The sequence below is a fragment of the Hermetia illucens genome, chromosome 4 (assembly GCF_905115235.1).
Source record: "Hermetia illucens chromosome 4, iHerIll2.2.curated.20191125, whole genome shotgun sequence".
NCBI classification, from domain to species: domain Eukaryota; kingdom Metazoa; phylum Arthropoda; class Insecta; order Diptera; family Stratiomyidae; genus Hermetia; species Hermetia illucens.
In genome coordinates, this window is record NC_051852.1 from 165,702,661 (window position 1) to 165,727,419 (window position 24,759).

General features: G+C 46.7%; 1 protein-coding gene across 1 annotated transcript in view; it reads right to left on the bottom strand.

The window, feature by feature from the left end:
* Positions 1-4,624: 4,624 nt before the first annotated feature.
* Positions 4,625-24,759, bottom strand: part of LOC119656182 (zinc finger protein 423 homolog) — a 36,371-nt gene continuing 16,236 nt past the window's right edge. The window contains exons 2-6 of the mRNA XM_038062532.1: positions 17,566-18,113; positions 8,274-8,416; positions 7,951-8,112; positions 5,745-7,874; positions 4,625-5,662 (exon numbers count right to left, since the gene is read on the bottom strand). Of these exons, the coding sequence (XP_037918460.1) occupies positions 4,960-5,662; positions 5,745-7,874; positions 7,951-8,112; positions 8,274-8,416; positions 17,566-18,113 (3,686 nt within the window). The 3' untranslated portion in view covers positions 4,625-4,959. The remainder of the gene's footprint in view (positions 5,663-5,744; positions 7,875-7,950; positions 8,113-8,273; positions 8,417-17,565; positions 18,114-24,759) is intronic.

The window sequence follows — 24,759 nt, forward strand, 5'->3', positions numbered from 1 at the left end:
TTCAAGAAAAAGCGAACCCTACAAAGGATCCAGGGTATGATTTAGTTACTTTTTTCCCGCAGGTCGTACGGGTGCTCGATTTTCCAAGATGTAGGGTGAAAATTCTTGGATTTCCTGAATCTGGCCTGTCTCCCTTTTCAAACGAGGACCCCCGGGGTCGTAAAAATGACGAAAAGTGTGAAGTAGTTGGATTGCCTCGACCGTTTGAAAGGGGAGACGGGCCAGATTCAGGAAATCCAAGAATTTTCACGCTACGACATCGGAAACGTGAGATATCCCGTAAAATCGAGCGCCCGTACGACCTGCGGGAGGCCCAAGAAAATTTCCACGCCCCGATGTGGTAAAAATGACAAAAAATGTGAAGTCGTTGGATTGCCTTGACCGATACCTCGTTTGAAAGGGGAAACGGGCCAGATTAAAAAAATCCAAGAATTTTGGTGCTACGACATCGGAAACGCAAGACATCCTGGAAAATGGTACAGGCACCTGCGGGAAGCCTGAGAAAATTGAAAATTTTCCCGACCCTCGGGTTCGTAAAAATGACGAAAAATGTGACGTTGTTGCATTGCCTCGATGGGCCAGATTCAGGAAATCCAAGAATTTTGATGCTACGACATCGGGGACGCGAGATATCCAGGAAAATCCGGCGCACATACGAGCTGCGCAAAGCCTACGGAAATTGAAAATTTCCACGACCTCCGGACCGTAAAAATGATGAAAAATGTGAAGTCGTTGGATTGCCTCGACCAATACCTCGTTTGACAGGCGAGACGGGCGAGGTTCAAGAAATCCAAGAATTTTGACGTTACGACATCGGGAACGCGAGATATCCTGGAAAATCGAGCGCCGGTTTAACTTGCGGCAAGCCCAAGAAAATTGAAAATTTCCGCGACCCCCGGGTCGTAAAAATGAAGCAAAATGCGAAATCGTCGGATTGCCTCGACCTATACCTCTTTTGAAAGAGGAGACGGGTCAGATCCAGGAAAACCAAGAATTTTCACTCTACGACATCGGAAACGTGAGATATCGAGCGCCCGTACGACCTGGGCGAAGTCCAAGAAAGTCCCCGGGTCGTAAAAATGAAGAAAAATGCGAAGTCATTGGATTGCCTCGACCGATACCTCGTTTGAAAGGGGAGACGGGTCAGATTCAGGAAATCTAAGAATTTTGACGCCACGACATCGCGAATGCGAGATATCCTGGAAAATCGAGCGCCCGTACGAACTCCGGGAAGTCCAAGAAAACTGGAAACTTCCACGCCCCCGGGTGGTAAAAATGACGAAAAATGTGAAGTCGTTGGATTTCCTTGACCGATATCTCCTTTGAAAGGGGAGACGGGCAAGATTCAAGAAATCCAAGAAATTTGACGTTACGACATCGGGAACGCGAGATATCCTGAAAAATCGAGCGCTCATACGATCTGTGCGAAGCCCAAGAAAAATGAAAATTTCCACGACCCTCGGGTCGTAAAAAATGACAGAAAATGCCAAATCGTCGGATTGTCTCGACCGATACCTCGTTTGAAAGGGGAGACGGGCCAGATTCAGGAAATCCAAGAACTTTGACGGTACGACATCGGAAACGCGAGATATCCTGGAAAATCGAGCGCCCGGGCGACCTGCGGGAAGCCCAAGAAAATTGAAAGTTTCCGCGACCCCCGGGACTTAAAAATGGCGAAAAATGTGAAGTCGCTGGATTGCCTCGACCGATACCTCGTTTGAAAGGGAGACGGGCCAGATTCAGGAAATCTAAGAACTTGAACGCTACGACAGCGCAAACGCAAGACATCCTGGAAAATGGTACAGGCATCTGCGGGAAAGCCTAAGAAAATTGTAAAAATTTTCCCGACCCCCGGGTTCGTAAAAATGACGAAAAATGTAACGTTGTTGCATTGCCTCGACGGGCCAGATTCAGGAAATCCAAGAATTTTGACGCTATGACATCGGGAACGCGAGATATCCTGGAAAATTGAGCGCCCGTACGAACTCCGGGAAGTCCAAGAAAACTGGAAACTTCCACGGCCCCCGGGTCGTAAAAATGACGAAAAATGTGAAGTCGTTGGATTGCCTCGACCGATACCTCGTTTGAAAGGGGAGACGGGCCAGATTCAAGAAATTCAAGAATTTTGACGGTACGACATCGGAAACGCGAGATATCCTGGAAAATCAAGCGCCCGCGCGACCTGCGGGAAGCCCAAGAAAATTGAAAGTTTCCACGACCCCTGGGTCGTAAGAATGACGAAAAATGTGAAGTCATTGGATTGCCTCGACCGATACCTCGTTTGAAAGGGAAGGCGGGCCAAATTCAGGAAATCCAAAAATTTTCACGCTATGACATTGGAAATCCAAGAATTTTGACGCTACGACATCGGAAACGCGAGATATCCTGGAAAATTGAGCGCCCGTACGACCTGCAGGAAGTCCAAGAAAACTGAAAACTTCCAAGACCCTCGGGTCGTAAAAATGACGAAAAGTGTGAAGTCGTTGGATTGCCTCGACCGTTTGAAAGGGGAGACGGGCCAGATTCAGGAAATCCAAGAATTTTCACGCTACGACATCGGGAATGCGAGATATCCTGGAAAATTGAGGGCCCGTACGACCACCGGGAAGCCCAAAGAAATTGGAAATTTCCAAGATCCGTGGGTCGTAAAAATTACGAAAAATGTGAAGTCGTCGGATTGCCTCGACCGATACCTCGTTTGAAAGGCGAGACGGGTCAGGTTCAGGAAATCCAAGAATTTTGATGCCACGACATCGGGAACGCGAGATATCCTGGAAAATCGAGCGCTCATACGACGAGAAAAATGAAAATTTCCACGACCCTCGGGTCGTAAAAAATGACAGAAACTGCCAAATCGTCGGATTGTCTCGACCGATACTTCGTTTGAAAGGGGAGACGGGCCAGATTCAAGAAATCCAAGAAATTTGACGTTACGACATCGGGAACGCGAGATATCCTGGAAAATTGAGGGCCCGTGTGATCTGCGGGAAGTCCAAGAAAATTGAAAACTTCCGCGACCCCCGGGTCGTAAAAATGACGAAAAATGTGAAGTCGTTGGATTGCCTCGACCGATACCTCGTTTGAAAGGGGAGACGGGCCAGGTTCAGGAAATCTAAGAATTTTGACGCTACGACATCGGAAATGCGAGATATCCTGAGAAATCTGTCTCCCGTACGGCCTGGACGAAATCCAAAAAAATTGAAATTTTCCCCGCGGCGGCCGATTTTCCGCAATATCTCGTGTCTTCTTGGATTTCTTAAATCTGGTCCGTTTTCCCATTCAGAGGTGGTATCGGTCGGGGCAATCCAACGACTTCTCATTTTTCGTAATTTTTACGAGTGGGAGGTCGTGGAGATTTCCTGCGAGGGAACAAAGCAGGGGATGCTTCTGCCTCTTTTCCCTGCCATTCATTTCCGATGTCCTACATTCCCCAAAGCTCCACGCTCTCGTCGGCAGTATACTTCTTGCTGAATTACCATCCACGGCGTCACCCATGAGTGCCTCCTAAGTCACGTCGCTGAACGGTATTATGGTGTGTGTCTCATTGGTCGACCGTTGCTGTTTCAGTGTTTGCAGAAGTGGTTTGACGTTCGAGACCTTCCTCTCTCTGGTTCTTTTGTGTAGTTGTTCAAGCTTGTCCTGAAATCGATTGGGCTTAGAGACGGTATGTTTGGCCTTATGCAGGTTTCCCAGGCGCTTCTTGTTGTGTTCCTCCACAATTTTCCGGCATTTAGCGAGATACTTTTGACACCACTTGTTGGCAGCATCGACTTCCTTATTCTTCATAATTTTGCTCACAATATGGAGGGCTTTTGAGCAGGCCTATGGTGGACCACCGCGTCTTCACTGGTTTTTGGTAGCCAACAATTTTATCGATCCTTTTTTTTTGGGAGATCTCCGACATTGGCGGCTTTGGGGAAGGAGCACTAGGGCTGGTACTCACTGCATCTAGTTCAACGATAGTGGTTTCCACTCTGGAAATTACTAATCCATCTGCTGTTTTGCTCTCGTCCCCACGTACTCGAGGAGGGCGATCAGACCCGAGTCTGCAAGGGACTCATCTGAAGTGGCTTCGGCCATGGAGCCTCACTGGAGGTTATCTGGTACCATGGGAACCGGGACGGCCCTCTGAGAGCATTTGCTCCAGGAGAATTCCTGGAGGATGTGTTCTCGGCCCGGTTATTTGCGGTTGGCCCCCTAGTGGGGGTTTCATGGTGGTAGTGGTAGAGCTCCTCGGAGCTCAAGCGTGGAGTTGCGCTGTACAACTCGGGTGCCGTACCCCTTAGTTGCGGCAGAGGTGTTAGATAGGCCTCCTCGCATCCACTGGTATGAATGCTGAACCTGCACTCAGTATAAACCAGGACCGCTGTGCTTGCATGGCGGGGCTCTGATTGTGGTCACAAATTCAATCCGTGTCCGAAGAGGACCGTGGGATTATGCCTACACGGCAGGTACTCACGTTAAACCCCCAGGACTTTCATGCTGCTTTGCTCTCGGAGGTCCCTGGTCTTGGTTCCAGGAGAGTGATGTTACGGCCAGCACTGGCTGCACTGCTCTCGACGTCCTCCGATGCTGCATCTGACACCATTTTTGAATGAAAGTCTACATTTAACTGTAAGTTTACATTTTTATTTTTTCAACTAAAGTTGGTACTACCATAATTGTTACTTCAATAACGGTCATAAATACGTAAATTCTAATAAAAACGAACGGTAAGCAATACAATGAAATAATAATGACAATAGAGGTTGTTACAACATCCTTTCTAGCTTATCACATAGGGTCCTAGTCGAATACATTTCTCCTTAAACTAAGTTACGAATGTGGTGCACGGTTTCGTTGGTCATGATGAACTCAGTGATGCATCTTACAACGGTAATACTACATTTCAATATCAGTGCGTCCTTAAAAAGCCGGAATCTTGTATCTAAATTGCATTGAGCACTCCCGTCAGTGGTCCTAGTCTTGCGTCTTACTGTTTCCAGTGCCCTCAGGGATCTGCTCCACTTCGATGTATTCCTCCTCGTCGTCCTCATGGGCAGTCGTCTTTTCCACTGGGTCGTCAATTGTTTCAGTTTTCACAGGATCCTGCTTATTCTCAGTTGCGGTTTGTTGTATCTTTTCGGAATTATCTAAGTCTTTCGTGGCTTCGGCAGTATGCTCACTCTTGATGGTAGTGGCAGCCACGCTATCACAGCTGCCATTCTCAGGAACTGGTGCACTGCGTCCTAGGATCTCATGTTCGATGAGGTGATTGTCAAGCTCCGCTCGGAAGAAATACTTTTCAGAGCAGAGGTTGCAATCGTAAGGACGAGCATGGAGACCATGTTCAAGCATATGACTGAGGAGTCCTGCAGGAACTGTGAAGACTGCTGAACATATGTAGCAGGAGTAACCTCGCTCCTCGCATCCGACAAAGGTGTGCTCGACTAAGTGTTCCTGCAGACGTTGGGCATGTGGCAGGATCATTTTACAGAGGTTACAACGATTCTCGACGTAGGTCCGGGATCCGGCGAGTTCCAAGTTGCGGATGTTGAATTTTGAGTTTAGGTTGTGCTTTCGGCAGCATTTTTCGCATACACGGGAGTCTGAGGTTGCTGGTAAGGTTTCGAGACAGAGGGCGCATAGATTTTCAGGACTGCTTGCAGATTTTGTGTGGAATCTGAAAGGGAGAAGGCGTGGTGTTAGTCGTTGAAATAGGCTGAGCGTTTGAGTCATTGGTTAATCCTAGATACAATACTTACTTTGCATGGAGTCCTACTTCAAAATCAGAGTGAAGGGTTTGACGACAGCAAATACACTGCACGGGAATTTGTCCTTCAGGATTATGTTCGTTCAAGTGCGATTTGAACATGCCAACATCGTTCAGGGCTTGAGAGCAGTGGGAACACTTTCCAGACTGTCCAACCTTAGAGTGCTGCAGCTTATGTTCAGCCAGGACCGCTGGAGATGGGAAGATCTCGTCACAAATCAAACATTTATGCTTCCCCGTCGAATTGTGGCAAGTCTTCATATGATGCTCCAGTTCACTCCGGGATTTGAAGTTTCCATTGCAGTAGGCGCATCGCAAACTAACTCCTGTTTTCAGGTTATGCACAATTTTACGGTGGGAATGCACATCATTTTCAGTTCGAAAGTCAGATCGTTCGCAGATGCCGCAACTGAAACCGGTGGTGTTGGTTCTCTCACTAGGAGGTTTGTTCTCGGAGGGATGGTGAGGTTTGAGAGCGGCTGAAGTCCTGTTGGTTGTCTCAAAATTGCCAGGATTGAGGAAGTACGGGGAGACGTTCTTGTTTTCTTGGTTGTAGTTGTAAATATCCATGAGGGTCTTGTTTGCTTCGAAGTATCTTTGGCTAAGTCCGTACATTAGTGCTGAGTGTTTGGCGAAGCTACCTACTGCGGTGGTATCAACTTGAAGCGGACTATAAAATTTGCTTCCTGGAAACTGAAGCAATGACTTACTTGCCAGTGCATTATATTCAAGGATGTTATTATTGTTGTTATTTGGAACGACGGATTGCTTGTTGAACGCGCCATGGTAGGAGTTCCTGGGTAAAGTGTCTGATGCGGTCGCTCCTGAGGTCGCTGGTGGAGGAGCAGGTGCTCCATTTGTAGTGGCAATCCCGTCTTTCTGAGAGTGATGCGTTTGCATATGCCGATCAAGAAGGAATTCCACATGAAATGTTTCAGGACAAGCGGGACAACGAAATTGACGAGCATGGGCTGCCAAATGAAAATGCATTTCCAGTTCTGATGAGCATACAGCTCGGCAAAATATACATTGTATTGCAGATCCACTGCTGGAGTGGCGAGCCCTGACATGACCTGAGAACTCTTTCTCACTTCCGAAGGTCTCCATGCAGGCAGAGCAACGGAACAGTTTACTTTCATTGGAGTGAGCACAAGCGAAGTGAACCTGGATTGCAACCTTTGTGTCAAATATGTCAGAACAGACTGAACATTTGTACATGACTTGAATGTGACTGTCAAAGAGATGCTTCTGGAGTTCTTCAGCTTTTGCGAAGGTTTTCTTGCAGTTAGCGTATGAACAGGCAAATTCACTGTTGGTTATGAGAAAGTGAGATATGATGTGACGTTCTTGCTCTGCGCTGTCTCGCAAGGTTAGACCGCAGTGAGGGCATACCAGGCTGGCTGTCTCCTGGGTAATGTGACTTTTCAGATGCGCACGGAAGGTGTCGAAATCAGGCAAAGCTGCATTGCATTGATTGCATAAAAATGCACCACCTGGATTTTTTCCATTTCCGCCTTGTCCTTCCCGTTGCTGAGGGGTCTGACGTTTCTTTGGTTGGCTCAAATCTGTCGGAGATGTCTGTTCCTCATCCTTTTCAGGATCACCTTGACTACGTCGATCTTGATTAGGACTCGGTTGTTCAACTTTTATTTTTGTTTCCGGGTCGCTGTTGAACGCACGTAGAGAGGTGTTGGTCAGGAGTCGTGGGCTGAACGTCCCGGATGCAGCCAATCGGTTGAAGTGTTCAAAATATGAGTTAGGACTGGTCAACCGGTCGATGTGGGTTGTACGCATGTGTTGAAACATAGTGGGGATGTTCGGGAACTTCATGGTGCAATACTCGCATGATAGTTGGAAAACAGATGTAGTCGGTGGGCAAGCTGGTATTAAGGTTTCTTTGGTTGCATTGGTAGCGGCAGTTTGTTCATGCATTGATTGAATGTGAGCATTGAGCTGTTCCAGGGATGTAAAATCTGACTTTGTGCAATAGATACATGCAATGAATGAACCGATTCGACGGTGTTTACGATAGTCGGGACGGGCAGATGGTGAGCAGTCGGTCATGGCGTATCGCCTCTTATGAAAGCTTCCCGAACTTGATCCTGAACCTGTTGAGCGGGGGCTGAAATCAGATATTAGATGGGTTTGTCAGTTGTAAGATTTTGGATGATACAATCTCAATTTGTAGCTAAACTCACCTGTAGTTGAAAGTTTGACCGGTACCCAAGAGGGCTGCCTGTTTCTTATGGTTCTGCATGTGAGATGTTAGGGCTGCAGCTGTGTTATAGCCTCGGTTGCACACGGTGCATTGAAATGGTTTCTGGGTATCGTGCGTCTTCATGTGGATCTTGAGATGATCACTGAAAAGGATATCACGTTTGAAATAGTTCGCGGTGTAAGTATAAACGTTAACAAGACTCACGACCCAATTTTATGGCGTGACAACTGAGCTATCTTTTTTGGTAGTCTAAGGTTCACAAGGGTATGTGGTCCTGGCTTACAGTGGGAATTTATTACTCACCTCCGGGAAAATGCAGCTTCGCAATGAGGACATCGGTAACGACGATCTCCAGTGTGGAGTTTTGTGTGGCGATCACGCGATCGTTTGTGCTTAAATAGGCGAGCGCAGTAGTCGCATTTGAAAGGGAGATGTTCGGCATGACTCTGAAATGGGACGAGAATTTCCAGTTGTAGACATGCTAATAATATCGATCTTAAATTCAATTTTTTCCTAATAATTGAGTAACTAGTTCCACTGGCTGCATTGATACTGAATTCACTTATGGGACCCAACTCGAATCACTCTATTTCTAAGGACGCCTACCTTGGAAATCTCCGTGTGACCTAGACCTACTACTATGTATCTAGAGAGCGTCATAGTACCACCCACGTCTCCTGAATGTCCGCCTCTTGTAATTGTTTGTAATTTACGTTCAAGGCACGAACACTGTGTTTGCGCTTATTGAAATTATTCTACAATTTTTAGCAATAAAAATCATGAAATTTGCAACTCTATGGGAGAACTCCGTTACCAAAGGAAAGCCCCCATGATATGCATGTACAGATCGTATATTTGGATGCATTTGGTATTCATGGCAGAATGCAGGCATAATGACTTGCAACTGCACGTAATCACGATGCAATCTTTCTTCTTCAAGTATCTTGTCACAGATATGTCAGAACAAAGGGAGCGCGAAATTGGCGGATATTGTTGCTTACGATTTTGGAAAGAAGAGCATTCAATTGGGAAAGTGAAACGTATTCATAATGAAATTATGAGAAAGAGATGCGGGCAGGGGCTGCTGGGAGAGGATGGCACAACTGGTGACAGGATATATGCTTTGTTGGACGAGATCCTGGTTAGGGTGTCTTTTGAGGCTAATTTTGGAGGTCGGTCAGGAGAGCAAAACGGGCAAAGTTCGTAGAGCATCGGAGGCCAAGCAATCTTTGTTGGACAGCGTCCGACGAGGCAGGCCCTGCGAACGATAGGCTCAGGAGAAACTCAAGGGTAGCGCTGAGGGATTGTAATCTCGTTAGTGGCAAACTGGCGTCGAAAATAGGGACCAATACCCGGGTCAGGTTGTCGGAGTGTTCCATCGAGCAACTCCCTGAGAACAGGAGCGAACAGAAGCACTATATCCTTGGCTTCGATTCCTCCCAGGTGGTCGGTAGGTATCACATAATAGTATGCGAAGACCAGTTTACGAAGGACTTTCTTATTTCGCGCGTTGCTAAGATCGATAACGGTTGGGAGGTCCTAGGGTATCGGTTACTCGCACCTGAGTGCCAAAAAAGCCGTGTGATTTAGGATAAGGTCGTCCGATCCTTGCGCCTTCAAAGTTTCGGAATCAAGCGGGGAGGCTTGGAAAAAAAAACCCTAGACAAACAGTCGTCTCATGGGGACCAACGGTTCTCCTAAATAAACAGACCAATCTGAGGTAGAACAAAGGTGCTTCCCAACTAACCTGCAGAACGAAACGGCACAGCCTAGAGTATTGTCAGAATACCGAAGGTATCAGTGATTCTGTGTGATTCAGTAAGATTCTGGCCAAGGAACATGGGAGCCATACTTTCCCAGAAAATCTGAGGGCTGCTGGATGGAACTTTTTGACGAGGCCTTGGAGTTAAGGGTTCAGCTACACTCTTCTGTCCGTGGGAGGAGAACAGCGAGCCAGAAGCCCCAGTTGTTTGAGAATATCGTGGAGGATAAAATCAGCTGGGCTATAAACAGCTTCTTTGCATACAAACCTTCGGTCAGAAATGGTATAATTTCAGTTAAGTCCCATAAAAAGTAAGAAAAGGTTGTGCCATGGCTTGTAGAGATTTTTTGGAGCTGTATTTGGTTTAGATATTTACTGCCCGCAGGCGTAGCCATAAGTCACGATGGAATTTTTTTCGGTATACCTAGTTTGTTTCGTGTTGAAAACCGTGGTGCGAGTCCTCATCATGGAGAGGTCACTTTTCTCGAAATCTCAGACTGCCAGTCTCAAATGCGAATACACAAAGACCACACTTTATGAGATAATTAGCAGGATTGAGCCATGCTTTAATTGCCTTCCTGGATATAGAAGAAAGATTCAACAGCATGAGCATCAACCACCTCAAGGAGGCTTAGGAATAGGTCTGGATGGTTGTCGTAGGTAAGCGATAATCCAATCTGATTTGAGAGATATCCTCTCGACCAGAGTTGTGAGTGAAGGGACCCACTGGGTGACGCCATTTTTCCCCTTCTCTGGTTGATCGCGATGGATGATATTCTACGAATACTGGGCAGGGGCGTGATGAAGGTGGTGGTGTATCCTGACGTCCTGATGATATTAGTGCTAGGGATATTTTCGCCCATTTTGAACGAGATTATATTGGGCGCTTTGGAAAAGGTGCGTCTGTGGGTTGCAAGATACGGGCGTGGCATATACATAGAATTGAGCGTTAATTAGGCTTGTGTAGTCTTCTACGCTTGCAGGAAGACATTCGTGATTAAACGAGGTTGAGAATAATTTTTGGGATGTACACTGCTTTGGTCCGTCCCATCCAAATGTATGGCTCTATTGTACATTGGCCGGGCTCAAAGTGCTACTGGGACTCTATATTCTTGATTGGCAGGTATCCTTAATATACTCACTTCCTACCTCTGGGCCTTCATATTAGATACGTTGTATCGTGTAGTGCTTTTAGACTTCCTGAGTTACGCGGCGAACCCCTAGAAGGATTTGGTCATCATGCACCGCAACCGGATCACGAAAGCTCAAAGTGATCAAAGGCGGATCGGATTTCGGCGGGTTTCATGATTCACTGTTCGCATCACCGAATTGGCGTAGAAGGTGGAGAGACTCTCAGGCACTTCCTTTACGATTGTACAGCTGTAGTTTTAGTCAGGTTGCAGACACTGGGTAACCTATTTTTTAAGGCGTTTTAAAGAGATACGGCTGGCGCTGGAAATTTGAATTGGCTATATTCTGCTATCCTACAAAAATGTCCTATTATAGCAAGGGCGAGACCAAAGTCAGGCAAAAGTTTACAGGCCAACTAGTTTGACCTTTCATGCCGAAATGTAAGGGGCTGATATGTGTGGTGATCTTGAAAAAAAAACATCCTGGCTGCATACACAGGTCATGGGCGGTCTGCTATTTGGACCCTGTAATGCACCCCAAATATGGAGCGGCTGATGAACAAAATCATTCCTGCTCACTTGTTTCATCGAGTATTCGTGAATTTGTATGACTTGATACAGGATACACAAGCCTCACGACACACGGCGTCAATGTCGGAGGAGACACTTTTCTGTTAAGGTCCTTATAGGACCATCGAAAGAGCAAAGGAGAACTCCTCAGAGTCCCACCATCTCACTTCACTTAGGCCCATAATGTTCAGCTTATATCGTAGGAATTCCCACTTGAGAGAGCGAGAATTCTGGAGACCCTCGATACCGTTGCTGAGGACATTGCGTACGTCCCCGAAGATAGCTAAAAGTGCGAGTAAATGGGGGGACTGTATAATTTTCCGTCCGGGGTTCATGTTTTCCTACTGAGGCGTTGGGTTAGAGGCACAGAAAGGTATCGTCGGCAGCAATAAAATGGATTCGCTTGCAATCCTAATCGCCATACTGACTGAATAAAATAAATCAAGGGGGATGCTGACAGGTCTAATCACCGACCCTTGTTCTCTAAGGAAGCATCTGCATATTGTATTAGGAATGTAAAGAGGGGGCAAGGCGGAGCAACAAACAATGAACACCTTTTTAGTGCAGTGAATAGGAAAGGACTGTTCGCTTGAACGAATTTTGGTAGTACATACGAGGGTCGTTTGGAAACGTTGATCTTTAAACTATTTGTCGATATAGTTACCATTTTTTTCTATGCTTTTTTTTCCGGTGAGTAATCTACCTTTGCATTCCCGCCTCAAACAAGTCCGCCGCTAACCTGTTGAGAAACCTGGAAACTTTGTCTCGCAACTCGTCGACCATCACGAATCGTTGACCGCCTAGCTCCTCTTTCAACTTCGTAAACAGATGGAAATCGTTGGAGGCAATGTCAGGGTTGTAAGTGAGATAGACAATCCCCTCAGGGGTCGTCAACGATCCTTAACGGGTCGTTTACCCCCGTATCGTAAACGACGAGTGGCGTCCCCGAGGTGTCCGAGCAAGTAGTTCTGGGCCTCTAGTTGGAATAATACTTGCGCCCTTGGTAGTAGTCTCGAGAAAGTTTCTCGGTGAAGAGCGAACTGCTAATGACCGATACACGCCGAGAGACATTGGGAGTCCCCGGAACCGTCGACAACTGCTTGTCGGCGGAGCGATGTGTGCCTAGCTCTGCTAAGGTGGTACTCGTAAAGCGATGCGGCACCTGCAATGGAGACGGGAATCTAAGGAGTACCACGGAGTGCTGTAGTTGCGGAAAGAGGCACAGAGGAAACTGCCGAAACTAGTCAAATGTTTTCGAATATAAGCCGAATGGGAGGATACGAATCCGGGCCGCCCTAATCAAATGTTACAGATGTTTGGATTATGGGCGTGCGTTTGCAACCTGTCGGGGACCTGACGGAAGGGCAACATACACAATGAGCAGTAACGAAAAAGGATTCAGTTTTATGGCACGCTGACATATCAGGTACCGCTGCCATATGAATTCGGGACGGCACCTTCCTCAGGGTTCTTACCTAAGGCCGAGGGGACGGCTTTGTTTGGATTAGGTGTTCATTTATAAGGTTTCTCAGTGTCTATCAAACGCCGAATGAGAAGATACCGGACTTTCGAAGCAGGCTTGTTGGTTTAGAGGACGTTATCTTGGGTACAGACAGGCGGATCTTAGTCCGGGATGATTTCAATGCCAGGGCCCTTGAATAGCGCATGCCTTACTTAGACTTCAGAGGGAAACGAATTCTAGATATGGCGCCGAGAGCAGGACTGGTAGTTCAAAACACTGGATCCATCCCAAATTTCCGGCGCCCGGGCTTCAAAGGAAGCATTCCAGATGGAACCTTCGCGTCACAGTCACTGGTGTCGCTAGTGGACGGGTGGCGAGTTCTGGAAGACTTCTCGGCAAGTGACCATCAATACATTGCCTTCGAAGTGGTTGACACAAACTCTCGGTGTGCGCTACGCCGGTGCTCTTTGGTTGTGGTACAGGTGGGGGGCTAGAGGGGCTAGAGGGTACTTCAGGGGATGGTGGCGCTGCAGTTGACACCGTCGTAAATTCAGTTATGAACCTGATAACGACGGCCTGCGGACCCTCCATGTCCAGGAGAGCATCGAGATGTGGCAAACCTTCTATGGATTGATGGATGGTGGAAATCGCAGAGCTCTGGAAGGAGTATCACAGGCTCCACCGCTTAACACAACTTCTAAACCACTGTGAAGAGGCACAGAGTACAGATCAGCCAAAAGGAGACTTCGCAGTGCAGTAAACAGGAGCAAAGCTCGCTGCTGGCAGGATCTGGTTGATGAGGTGGATGAGCACCCGTGGGGACTCGGTTACAAACTGGTAACTCGAAAGATCGGGGCTCTGCGGAAACCCTGTTCACTTAAGGTTGAGCAGATGGACGGCATTGTACGGGCACTATTCCCTGCGCAGAGATATACAAACTGGTATTCCAACATCGGCCTGACATACTGCTCGGCGCATTCAACGTTTACCTGAAAGAGGACATTTTCTCTGCTCGTTGGAAGTTGGCGAGGCTTGCGCTGATCAGCAAAGGGAAAGGCGACCCTGAGTTACCCACATTGTATGCTTGACACTGCCGGGAAAATACTGGAAAAACTCATCAGAAGTAGACTCGCTGGAGTGTTACGCGCTGCCGGAGACTTATCTCTACGGCAGTTCGGTTTTAGAGGAGGGAGAGGGTGATCCACACTCAACGGGTGGTGCTCCTTGTAACGCTTGACGTCAGAAACGCCTTTAATTTCGTAGGATGGAAAGACATGCACGGCACACTAGGCAATACTTTCCACGTGAAGAACTATTTCTTACGGGTATTGAGGACTATCTAAGGAACCGCTCCTTGCTCTATTAAATGCTGTGAGTGTCAGAGGAGGATGGAGGTTATGTCGGGAGTAGCATAGGGATCCATCCTAGGGCGGGATCTCTAGAACACTACCTATGGTAGTTTACTTAAACTCGACATGACAGAAGAGTCGTAGCAGATGATGTCGTAGCACTGTCGAACAGACGCAATGCAGATTGGGTAAGCGGATGGATGACCACTCATGGTTTCAACCTCGTACTGGAAAGAACCGAAGTAGTCATCTTGATTAAAAAGAGAATTCCGACCCTGCGTCCCATATCGTTCGGCGAGTCGATAATCGAGTCAAAACCAGCGGTAAAGTGCCTCGGGCTGACTTTTGACTCAAAGATAAGCTTTTTTGAGCAAATCAAAGTAGCAGCGAACAAGGCTGCAGCTGGAGTTTTGGCGTTAAGTAGACTAATGGCAAATATTGGCGATCCTATGTCTAGCAGGCGACGTGTCCTGATGAGTTTAATGTAGTCTGTCCTGCTCTAAGGTGCAGAGGTATAGGCTGCCGCTCTTGGTAAGGAAGTATATCGTAAGCTTCTCGCGCAAGTACAGAAACGGGACACTTTTCGGGTGGTGTCTGTGTACCGCAGCGAGAGTGATCCCCGTTGCTCTTCTTGCTAAGGAGCATCAAGCCATTTACAAGCGCAAGGGACGTGGTTGCTCGTGAAGAACGGCAACGCACCTTAGACGAGTGGCAACTGTGTTGACAAAATGAACCTAGAGGTAGATGGACCGCGCAGCTCATCGGCAACTTAGATGCGTGGCTGAATCGGAAGCATGATGAGATTGACTATTTCCTTGCCTAGTTCTTAAGAGGGCCTGGAGGTTTTCAGCCCTACCTACACAAGATTGGAAAGGCACGTTCTCCGGATTGTGTCTTTTGCAATGAAGTTGTGGACGACGCCGATCCTTCTTGTGGAAGGAGGGATGGAATTTGTCAGCAGCTCTATTAAAACACAGGGGATCTCTCTCCAGAGAAGGTAGCCGAGGAGATGCTGAGGAGTGCTGACAGGTGGAGTCGTGTTGCCCATTACGTTCGGGTCCTTCTCGTAGCAAAGAAGATAGAGCTAAACTGGTGGAGGAGGTGGATGGCAGGGGGTTCCTTGAAGTGACAGTACCCTTCCTCTTCTCCCCTCCCCCCGTTGGTGAAAGGAATTCCCTGATTTGAAGGGTCCGCAAGGCGGGAGAGTTCGGAGACTAGCCCGAAGTAATGTGACAAATGGTTCCAGACTAGCTCGCTGACGATGGGGTGGTGTTTAGTTGGTAGTCCGACGATGTACCGTTGCGGGAGTCCAACACTCTGTGCGTAAATTCTGTCAATTGAAGCTTCAGAAGCCTCAGGAATTTCTGTGGTGGTGTGGACACTTTGCTTTTGTTTTGGAGGATGATACCTATCTAAAGGATGCGTCATCAAAAATGCATGAATATGTCATCTTTCATCCGGCGATATTACTACAAAGTTGGGAGTATCTAAGTAGGTTAGTGGTGGATATTGTGGATGACACCTTTATTGTTCGTTAAACTAATTAGCTTCCTCCCAGTGTATATAATCTTTCCGGCTGAAATGACTCCGATAAAGACCTTTGGCTTAGTTTTATTGCTCAGTTCAGGTGAACTCGACTCCATAGTTGACACAATCTCGATTTCTCGGGTTCTTTGTGAAATTTACGAGCGTTACATTGGTCAAGTTGAATTTGTAGTATCACCATATTCGCTGGGCGCAACTCTCCAAGCCATAACCCATGAATAGCACATGATGTTGAACAAGGTCTTCGCTGCCTGAATCTCTAAAGCCCAGTAGATAGCCCCAAACGAAATCCTCATTATATCTGTTTTGAACGATTTGTCGCTCCTATCTTGTGTGTTATATCTTAATAAAGCCCACTAGGTCCGAGTGTGATTTTTCTTGGTTTTTTTCTCGCTGTCGACATGTTGTTTTGCATGGGCCGCAATGATTTTCCAGAAGTGACGAATGACAGGGCACAAGGTGCTCCGTTGTTTGTTGTCTCTTGTGTGGTGTCTTTTTTTTGTGCTGGACGCGGCGATTTCTTGAAGACCCTACGCCTGGTGCATGCCAATGACACTTAAACTGTTCTGGCGCGCATGATAATAGCTTGCCAGAGCACAGGTCGCATTCAGTCACTAATAGCAAACGCTGGAGCGGCGGGACCCAATTCAAGTCTGAGAACAAGTCTTGAAAATGCGATTGTTATCATAAAACACACCAAACTGTCCGTCCGTCGGCCGCACCATTGCAATTACATAAACTCCCAAGTTAGTGTTGCGATCTAGATTGGAGCCTGGCTAGATGCATTATGATTGCAGCCCCGAGTTGAGGAGTGTCAGCGGCTATTCGGAGCGGTCCGCATGTTACGTTTATGAGGTATAAAACATATTGTTCCCTGGAAAGATGGTCAGATGTCAGACACATTCATCTAGAGTGGAAGTGCCGAGAGGTTTGACCAGTTATACGCAATCCAGATTGAGTTGTTATTTGCTCACGTGTTTTCAGATACAGATATAGCTCCAGTTCTGCATCTTGGAAGAATGTCAAGAAAAAAATGTCCCTTTAAGACCCACAAGGCAACCGCTCCTCTGTTCGCTGCCACATTATTAACATACTAAATGGAGCAAACCGTGATTAGCAGCATCACATCCGACTCGGTGTTGTGGTCACCAATCTCTGCACATTCATTCAGATAAAAAACTTCTCCAGTTGACTCGTCGGCAACTATCATCTCATTCCAGACTCCTCCAGCGATCCTTGAGAAGTACCCTTCTGTCAAGTGCGTTTGTTATTTCCTTTCAGAAAATGCCGCAATAACAACCACTTCCCAGAATGAAATTAAAATCGGGGCACCAATGGCCAACTGATCGATTCATTGAACACTTTCCTTTTAAGACGACGGTGAAAATCTGAAAAATTCATTAAATCGATCGCTTTTTATTGCAAATCGGATTCCGATGTCATAGTTGCAACTGTCTTGCACAACGAGTTCAACAAGGAGGTATGCGCGGTGGTGCGTGGTCAACTTGCAGAAACCATATTCTCAGGGGCTCAGTGAGATGACGGCGCTGCTTATCCCCTCGTTAATTGTTAATCTCCTCTGAATCGGCCTTGGGGGGCACCGATGAATCAAGCCCGAATGGGCGGCGTGCAAGTGAGAAGAAAACTGTCGCATGGTGGAGGAATTCCAACCACTTGGTAGGTTAATAAGTGTGCAATGTGGAACTAATTATGAAATAATTCCTGTGCCGACTAGAAGAGGAGCCGCGGCACGGAAGAATGTCACTCAGTCACTCACCTGTTCATGCTTCTTCAAGTACCCAAGACGTGGAAATGATTTATCACAGAACTGACACTGATAGGAACCATCCGTGCTGCTTTTAATACCATCGCCTGTCGGCTTTTCCGATTTGAGAGCATCCCTTTCGATTTTCCGTAGCTTTCCCGGTATTTTTATGCCGGCATCACCGCCACCCAATCCTGAGTGGGGTTCATTGGTGTCGTCATCATCGTAATTGTTATCAAGGTCCTGACCCTCCATACCTTGAGCATTTTGTTCAACATCGTCGTCGTGGGAATCGGCAGCATCTGCATCGTCTTCCTCGTCATTAACATCATCGTCGTCACGCCCGTCGAAGGATCCATTCACTGCGGACGTGGGATGATAACGACGTCGACGACGCTGTTCATGGCTCGTCCTAAGACGATTAATGTCGCGATTGTCTTGGGGATGATGGCCAAGATGTTGATGATGCTGTTGATGGTGATGGAGCAAGGAGTTGGGTGTTGGAGCTCCCTCGGAAGTTGAGGGTGAATAACTCGATGATGTGTGTGTTGAATATAAATCTGAAAAGAGTTAAGAGAGAAGAGAAATTTTTATATGGAAGGAGATACAGGTATCTAATGGCTGGTGAAATTTTACAGATGCCAGGATATCGTAGAAGAAAGTGTCTGGAATGTGGATCATCTGTTAAATTTTTACGGACCCTCCCGTCTCTTGTCCTTCGCTTGAATGAACAAATGCTGGGGAATGTCCTAATTTGCTTAAAAATGATTGGAACTGCTTATTTGAGAGAATATACTGTTCCAATGGATATTGAGTTCAATTTCAAGTGTTACCCTGTCTTCCTCAGGTACCACTCTGTTCTGCATTCATTGTGGAACAGACCCAGGATACTAGTCACAGATTTTTCGAGGCCTTATAGAGGGCAAAGTTTCCAACACAAAATAGGCGTCCAACGAACCTGAGGTTCTACGATTTATTGACGGAAGTAGACGAATTGAGTCATTTGTGAAGCTTGAGGAATCGGAAGGAAACATTAAAATCCTAAGGTTGCCTCACAGGCCTAGAGAAGATTCTTTTTGCTATAGCATCAACCCGTGTGGAAAATTGTAATGAAGTTGAGGATCGAGATTTAGCGACTATGGCAGGCGGGTCATGACTGGGATGACGTCGTCACAGGTTCGTCCAGGGACCAGCTGGAAAAGATCATTTGTTCCCTGCAGTGCCTGAATGACGTGCGCATTTCCATAGCATAGCCATAGTATAGCAGCAATGAGGAAACAATGGAGCTAATGGGATTCAGTGATGTATCAGGTGATGGACATGCAGCGGTTATATATAGCCGGAGGTTTCGATGTATGGCTGATTGCAGTCCGTGACAAAGTTACGCCACTGAAGACGCGAATAAGCCAGAATACTCAAGAGTGCGCAATTCCGAAACTCGAGCTGGAGAGGGTAGTGCTTTTGGTAGAACTCTATAAGCCTAGATGACATCCCCACGAAATTCATGCATATACCTACGGATTCCGAGGTAGCCTTATGCTGGATACGCAGGCAAAAGGCCAGTGAGAAAAAGCGTGTAAGGAAAAGAGTATCAGATCTTCTTTTTCTTTAGCCTTTGTCCCGTTCACAAGCGGGGTCGGCTCGTCATGATCGGCTTCGCCATTTGGCTCTATCGATAGCCTGATCTGGGTGCAATCTCGAGGCTTTCAAATCCCCATCCAGCGTATCAAGCCACCGTTGCTTAGGTCTGCCTTTTGGACGTTTACCATCGACTTCGATGTTCAGACCAATCTTTGCAAGTGAATTCTCGTTTGCACGAATTGCGTGACCATACCATCGAAGACGCCTCTCTCGCAACTTTTCCACGATCGGTGCAACCCCATAACGATCGCGGATATCCTCATTTCGGATGTGATCTAAACGTGTGACGCCACTAGTCCAACGTAGCATCTTCGTCTCCATTACCGCGAGACGCCGTTCATTGTCTTTTATAGTCGGCCAACACTCAGAACCATAGAGAGCGACTGGACGGACGACATTGCGGTAAATTTTAGATTTGAGACGTTCGTTGATACGTCGATCACAAAGAACACCAGTTGTGGAACGCCACTTCATCCAGGTTGCGTTAATGCGTGAAGCAATTTCATAACGCAGCTCTCCATTGGCTGATAGCGTTGACCCGAGGTATTTAAATCGCTCAGTTCTGGGCAGATCACTGCCGCTGACAGTGATTGTGCCTGTTTCATGGGGATCGGTCGTCAAAAATTCAGTTTTGTTTAAATTCAATCTGAGACCGTGTTGCATGAGGCGATCATTCCATTTTTGAACAAGTTGCTCGAGATCATTTTTGCTATCAGATGCTAGGAAAACATCATCTGCATAAAGCAGTGTGTAGGGCGCCGGACGTTGGATATCCCGTGTGACGGTGTCCATAACAAGGACAAAGAGGAGTGGTGAGAAGGCACTTCCTTGATGAACTCCAACAGAGACACGAAGCGGTTTTGATACACCCGCCATACTTCGAACTTTACTTTTCGGATCGTGGTAGAGCAATTGAACCCAGCGCACGAGTTCTTCTGGCACGAAGTGTTGTCGTAAAGCATACCAGATGAGTTCGTGTGGTACACGGTCAGATATTCGAAAGTATTTGTCACCATCATCATCAGCAACGGCCCAAAAACCGGCATTCGGTCTAGGCCTGCCTTAAGGACATCCGGGTTTTGCGCCGAGGTCTACCAATTCGATATCTCTAAAAGTTGTCTGTAGTCCTGACCTACGCCATTGCATCTAAGGGAGAGTCTGCCTGGTCTTTTTTTTGTCACCCGCGGAAATTCATTATGTCAAATCCAGGCTGAATCCTGCCGATTGTGTTTCTAGGGGTCTCAATCCATAGCAATTGGTAGAACATGACCTATGGGTCAATGGGCCATCGTTTTTGCAGGAGGACTTTTCTCAAACTATAGTCCCGATCCCCGAATTGGAAACAATGACGCATTTGGCCCAGGAGACTACAGACTCAATAGCTCCAGCAGACTTCATTCAACGGTTTTCAAGCCTCTCGCGAATAACGAACGTCATCGCAAGATGTTTCCGATGGAGAAGGGTTGATATGGGGCAATATTCGGAGCAGAAGCTGAAACGGGTAGAATGAGCGATAATCGAGTATCAGCAAGCCCAACCTTTCGGGAGGCAACAAGATAGGATACGGAAAGGAATTCCAGTGCAGAAGCGTTACTGGCTATCAACGGTTAATTCTTTTGTAGAGAAAGCAGCAGGACTTTTGCGTGTAGGGGGAAGAGTTCAGAAGGCATCTTCCTTCCGAGTGTGTTCGGCCAGTAGCGCTATTTGAAAACATCGGGACGGATTTGTGTGGACCAGAATTCGATGACGAGTTGCCCGTGGCATTACTGCCTAAATGTTCGAAAAAAACGGAAGAAGTAGGGGAGGGACTACAGGTTAATTATTACCGGTCAGAAACTTATCCTTTCTTATTCCTTCCTTGGAAAAAGAAGGAATATTACGCGAAAATGGATCCATATGGATTGGATACCGTGAACCTGGGAAGGCTCCAAACCGACGGTAGAGGAAGGCACTGCGAAACAGAGAGACAGAGAGCGTTACAACAGCATTGAGTGTGGCCATATTCACATATTTCTTATTCAAGGTTGTGGTATGTTCGATAGAAAATGGGGACAAGTCGGTAGCCCTAGTGAAACCCAGATTATACGCAACAGATTATTCGGTCCATGGCGATGCGCAAACCAACGCTTTAAAGTGATTAAAGCACTCTCACGGGTCGACAAAATGGCTAAAAATGTAAAGTCGTCGGATTTCCGCGACCGATACCTTGATCAAAAGGGGACGCAGCGCAGATTTCGGAAATGCAAGAATTTTCACGCTACCCCAGATTCCGGAAGTACAAGCATTTTCAAGCAACGGTGCCGGGAACTCCAGATGTTGGCGGTCCAGATTCCGGAAACACAAGCATGTTCGGGCTATTAGGACGGGAACGCCAGATGTAGCAAAAAATGCGCCACCGAAATTCATGGAAATGAAAAATTTCCACGACCCCCGGGTTACTAGGGAGATACCTTGCTCAGAAGGGGAGGCGGCCCAGATTCCGGAAATATTAAAAACTGTAAAGGTTGGTCAAAGTCAGGGCTTACGGTTTCGACCTGGGCAGAGCGAATTCATCAGACGCTGCCTCACCTGAGAGTAGTGTGACCTTTGTCCTTTGTGCCTGATTTTTGAACAATTGGGTGCTAAGTTCAAAACAAGGAGTCCGTGGACTAAAAAAAAGTGGGGGTAAGTTGCTCTCCATTTGCTATGGTCTGACATCATTTGGATAAGGAGCTCTCAATCTTCAAATAAAAAATCATAGTTGCCTTTATGTACGTACCTACGCTATAAAAAGTATTTAAGGGATCTGTTGTGCTGAATTAAGTGGTCTTGAACGTTTAATAGTTTCTGAGGCGAACATTTAACCCAATTTGTTGGGCAAGTAGCGAGTGTAATCCAAGAGGAGAAAAACTATCAGATCTGGTTTCATGATTGCGAACATAGGGTGTGCGTCAAAGTCACCACAGACAATGAAGGGAAGAGAGAGGAAAGTTACATTAAGGACTGACATCCCCAAATAAACCCCACACCCGTATCCTATCCGAATCCTTTATACCTCCACCAAAGACATATCCCATGGTAAGGTCGTCTGAATGCTTATTTAGATAGAGGGTGAATAACTCGATGATGTGTGTGTTGAATATAAATCTGAAAAGAGTTAAGAGAGAAGAGAAGTTTTTATATGGAAGGAGATACTGGTATCTAATGGCTGGTGAAATCTTACAGATGCCAGGATATCGTAGAAGAAAGTATCTGGAATCTGGATCATCTGTTAAATTTTTACGGACCCGCCTGGCTCTTGTTCTTCGTTGAATGAACAAATGCTGGGGAATGTTGAAATGTCCTAATTTACTTAAAAATGATTCATCATCATCAACGGCGCAACAACCGGTATCCGGTCTAGTCCTGCCTTAATAAGGACCTCCAGACATCCCGGTTTTGCGCCGAGGTTCACCAATTCGATATCCCTAAAAGCTGCCTGGCGTCCTGACCTACGCCATCGCTCCATCTTAGGCAGGGTCTGCCTCATCTTCTTTTTCTACCATAGATATTGCCGTTATAGACTTTCCGGGTGGGATCATCCTCATCCATACGGATTAAGTGACCCGCCCACCGTAACCTATTGAGCCGGATTTTATCCACAACCGGACGGACATGGTATCGCTCATAGATTTCGTCATTGTGTAGGCTATTAAAAATGATTGAAACTGCTTATTTGAGAGGATGTACTGTTCCAATGGATATTGAGTTCAATTTCAAGTGTTACCCCGTCTTCTTCAAGTACCACTCTGTTCTGCATTCAGTGTGGAACAGGCCCAGGATACTAGTCACAGAATTTCCGAGGCTTTATAGAGGGCAAAGTTTCCAACACAAAATAGGCGTCCAACGAACCTGAGGTTCTACGATTTATTGACGGAAGTAGACGAATTGAGTCATTTGTGAAGCTTGAGGAATCGGAAGGAAACATTAAAATCCTAAGGTTGCCTCACAGGCCTAAAGAGGATTCTTTTTGCTATAGCATCAACCCGTGTGGAAAATTATAATGAAGTTGAGGATCGAGATTCAGCGACTATGGCAGACGGGTTATGACTGGGATGACGTCGTCACAGGTTCGTCCAGGGACGAGCTGGAAAAGATGATTTGTGCCCTGCAGTGTCTGAATGACGTGGATGGAGGATAGTAGCAATGAGGAAACAATGGAGCTAATGGGATTCAGTGATGTGTCAGGTGATGGACATGCAGCGGTTATATATAGCCGGAGGTTTTGATATACGGCTGATTGCAGCTCTTGGTTAACGCCACTGAAGACGCAAATAAGCCAAAATATTCAAAAGAACACACTTCCGATACTCCAGCTGGAGAGTCTAGTGGTTTTGGTAGAACTCTACATTCGATGTCGAGTTGACCGTGGGATTACTGTCTAAATGTTCGAGAAAACGGAGGAAGAAGGAGAGGGACTACAGGTTAAATATTACCGGCCAGAAACTTCTCCTTTGCACCTACCAGGAAACGTTTAAAAAAATGGAATATTATGCGAAAATGGATTCATACCATGAACCTGGGAATGCTTCAAACCGGCGGTATGAAATGCGGTAAAGAATGGCACTGGAAAATTAGAGACAGGGAGCGTTGCAACAGCATTGAGTGCAGCAATTTCAGAGATTTCTTATGCAAGGTAGTGGAATGTTTGATGAAAAATGGGAACAAGCCGGCAGCCCCGGTGAAACACAGACGGGACGCAACAGATTGTTCATTCCACGGCGGTATGCTCAAAACCGGAAGACCAATGCTTTAAAGTGCTTAAAACACCCGCACTAGTCGACAAAACGGCCAGAAATGTAAAATCGTCGGACTGCCGGAAATGCAAAAATTTTCACGCTACGATTGCGGGAACACCCGATATCGTGGAAAATGCGCCGCCGGGGAAGCTGACCAAAAACCAAGAAAATTGAAATTTTCCACGACAAAATGGACAAAAATGCAAAATGGTTGGATTTCCGCGGGCGATACCTTGATTGAAGGGGGAGGCGATACAGTTTCCGGAAATGCAAGAATTTTCACGCTACAATGCTGGGAATACCAGATATTGCAGAAAATGCGCCACTGGGGAGGTTTGCCGAAATTCAAGAAAATTGAGAATTTCCATGACCCTCGGGTGGACGAAATGGCCAAAATGCATACTTGTCAGATTGTCCCGGGCGATACCTTGATCGAAAGGGGACGCAGACCGGATTTCGGAAATGCTAGAATTTTAAAGCTACGATGGCACTCCAGATTCTGGAAATACAAGCATTTTTAGGCAACGATGCCGGGAACTCCAGATATTGCGGCAAATTTGACGCCGCAGAGGTTGGCCAAAAATCGAGAAAATTGGAAAATTCCACGAACCCTGGTTCAGAGAAATGGCCAAAATGCGTCAGATTGGCCCGGGCGATACTTTGATCGAAAGGGGAGGCGATACGGAAATGGAAGAATTTTCATGCCATGGTGCGGGGAACACCAGATATCGTGGAAAAGCTGGCCGAAAACTAAGAAAGTTGATAATTTCCACGACCCCCGGGTTATTGTGAGTGACACCTTGCTCAG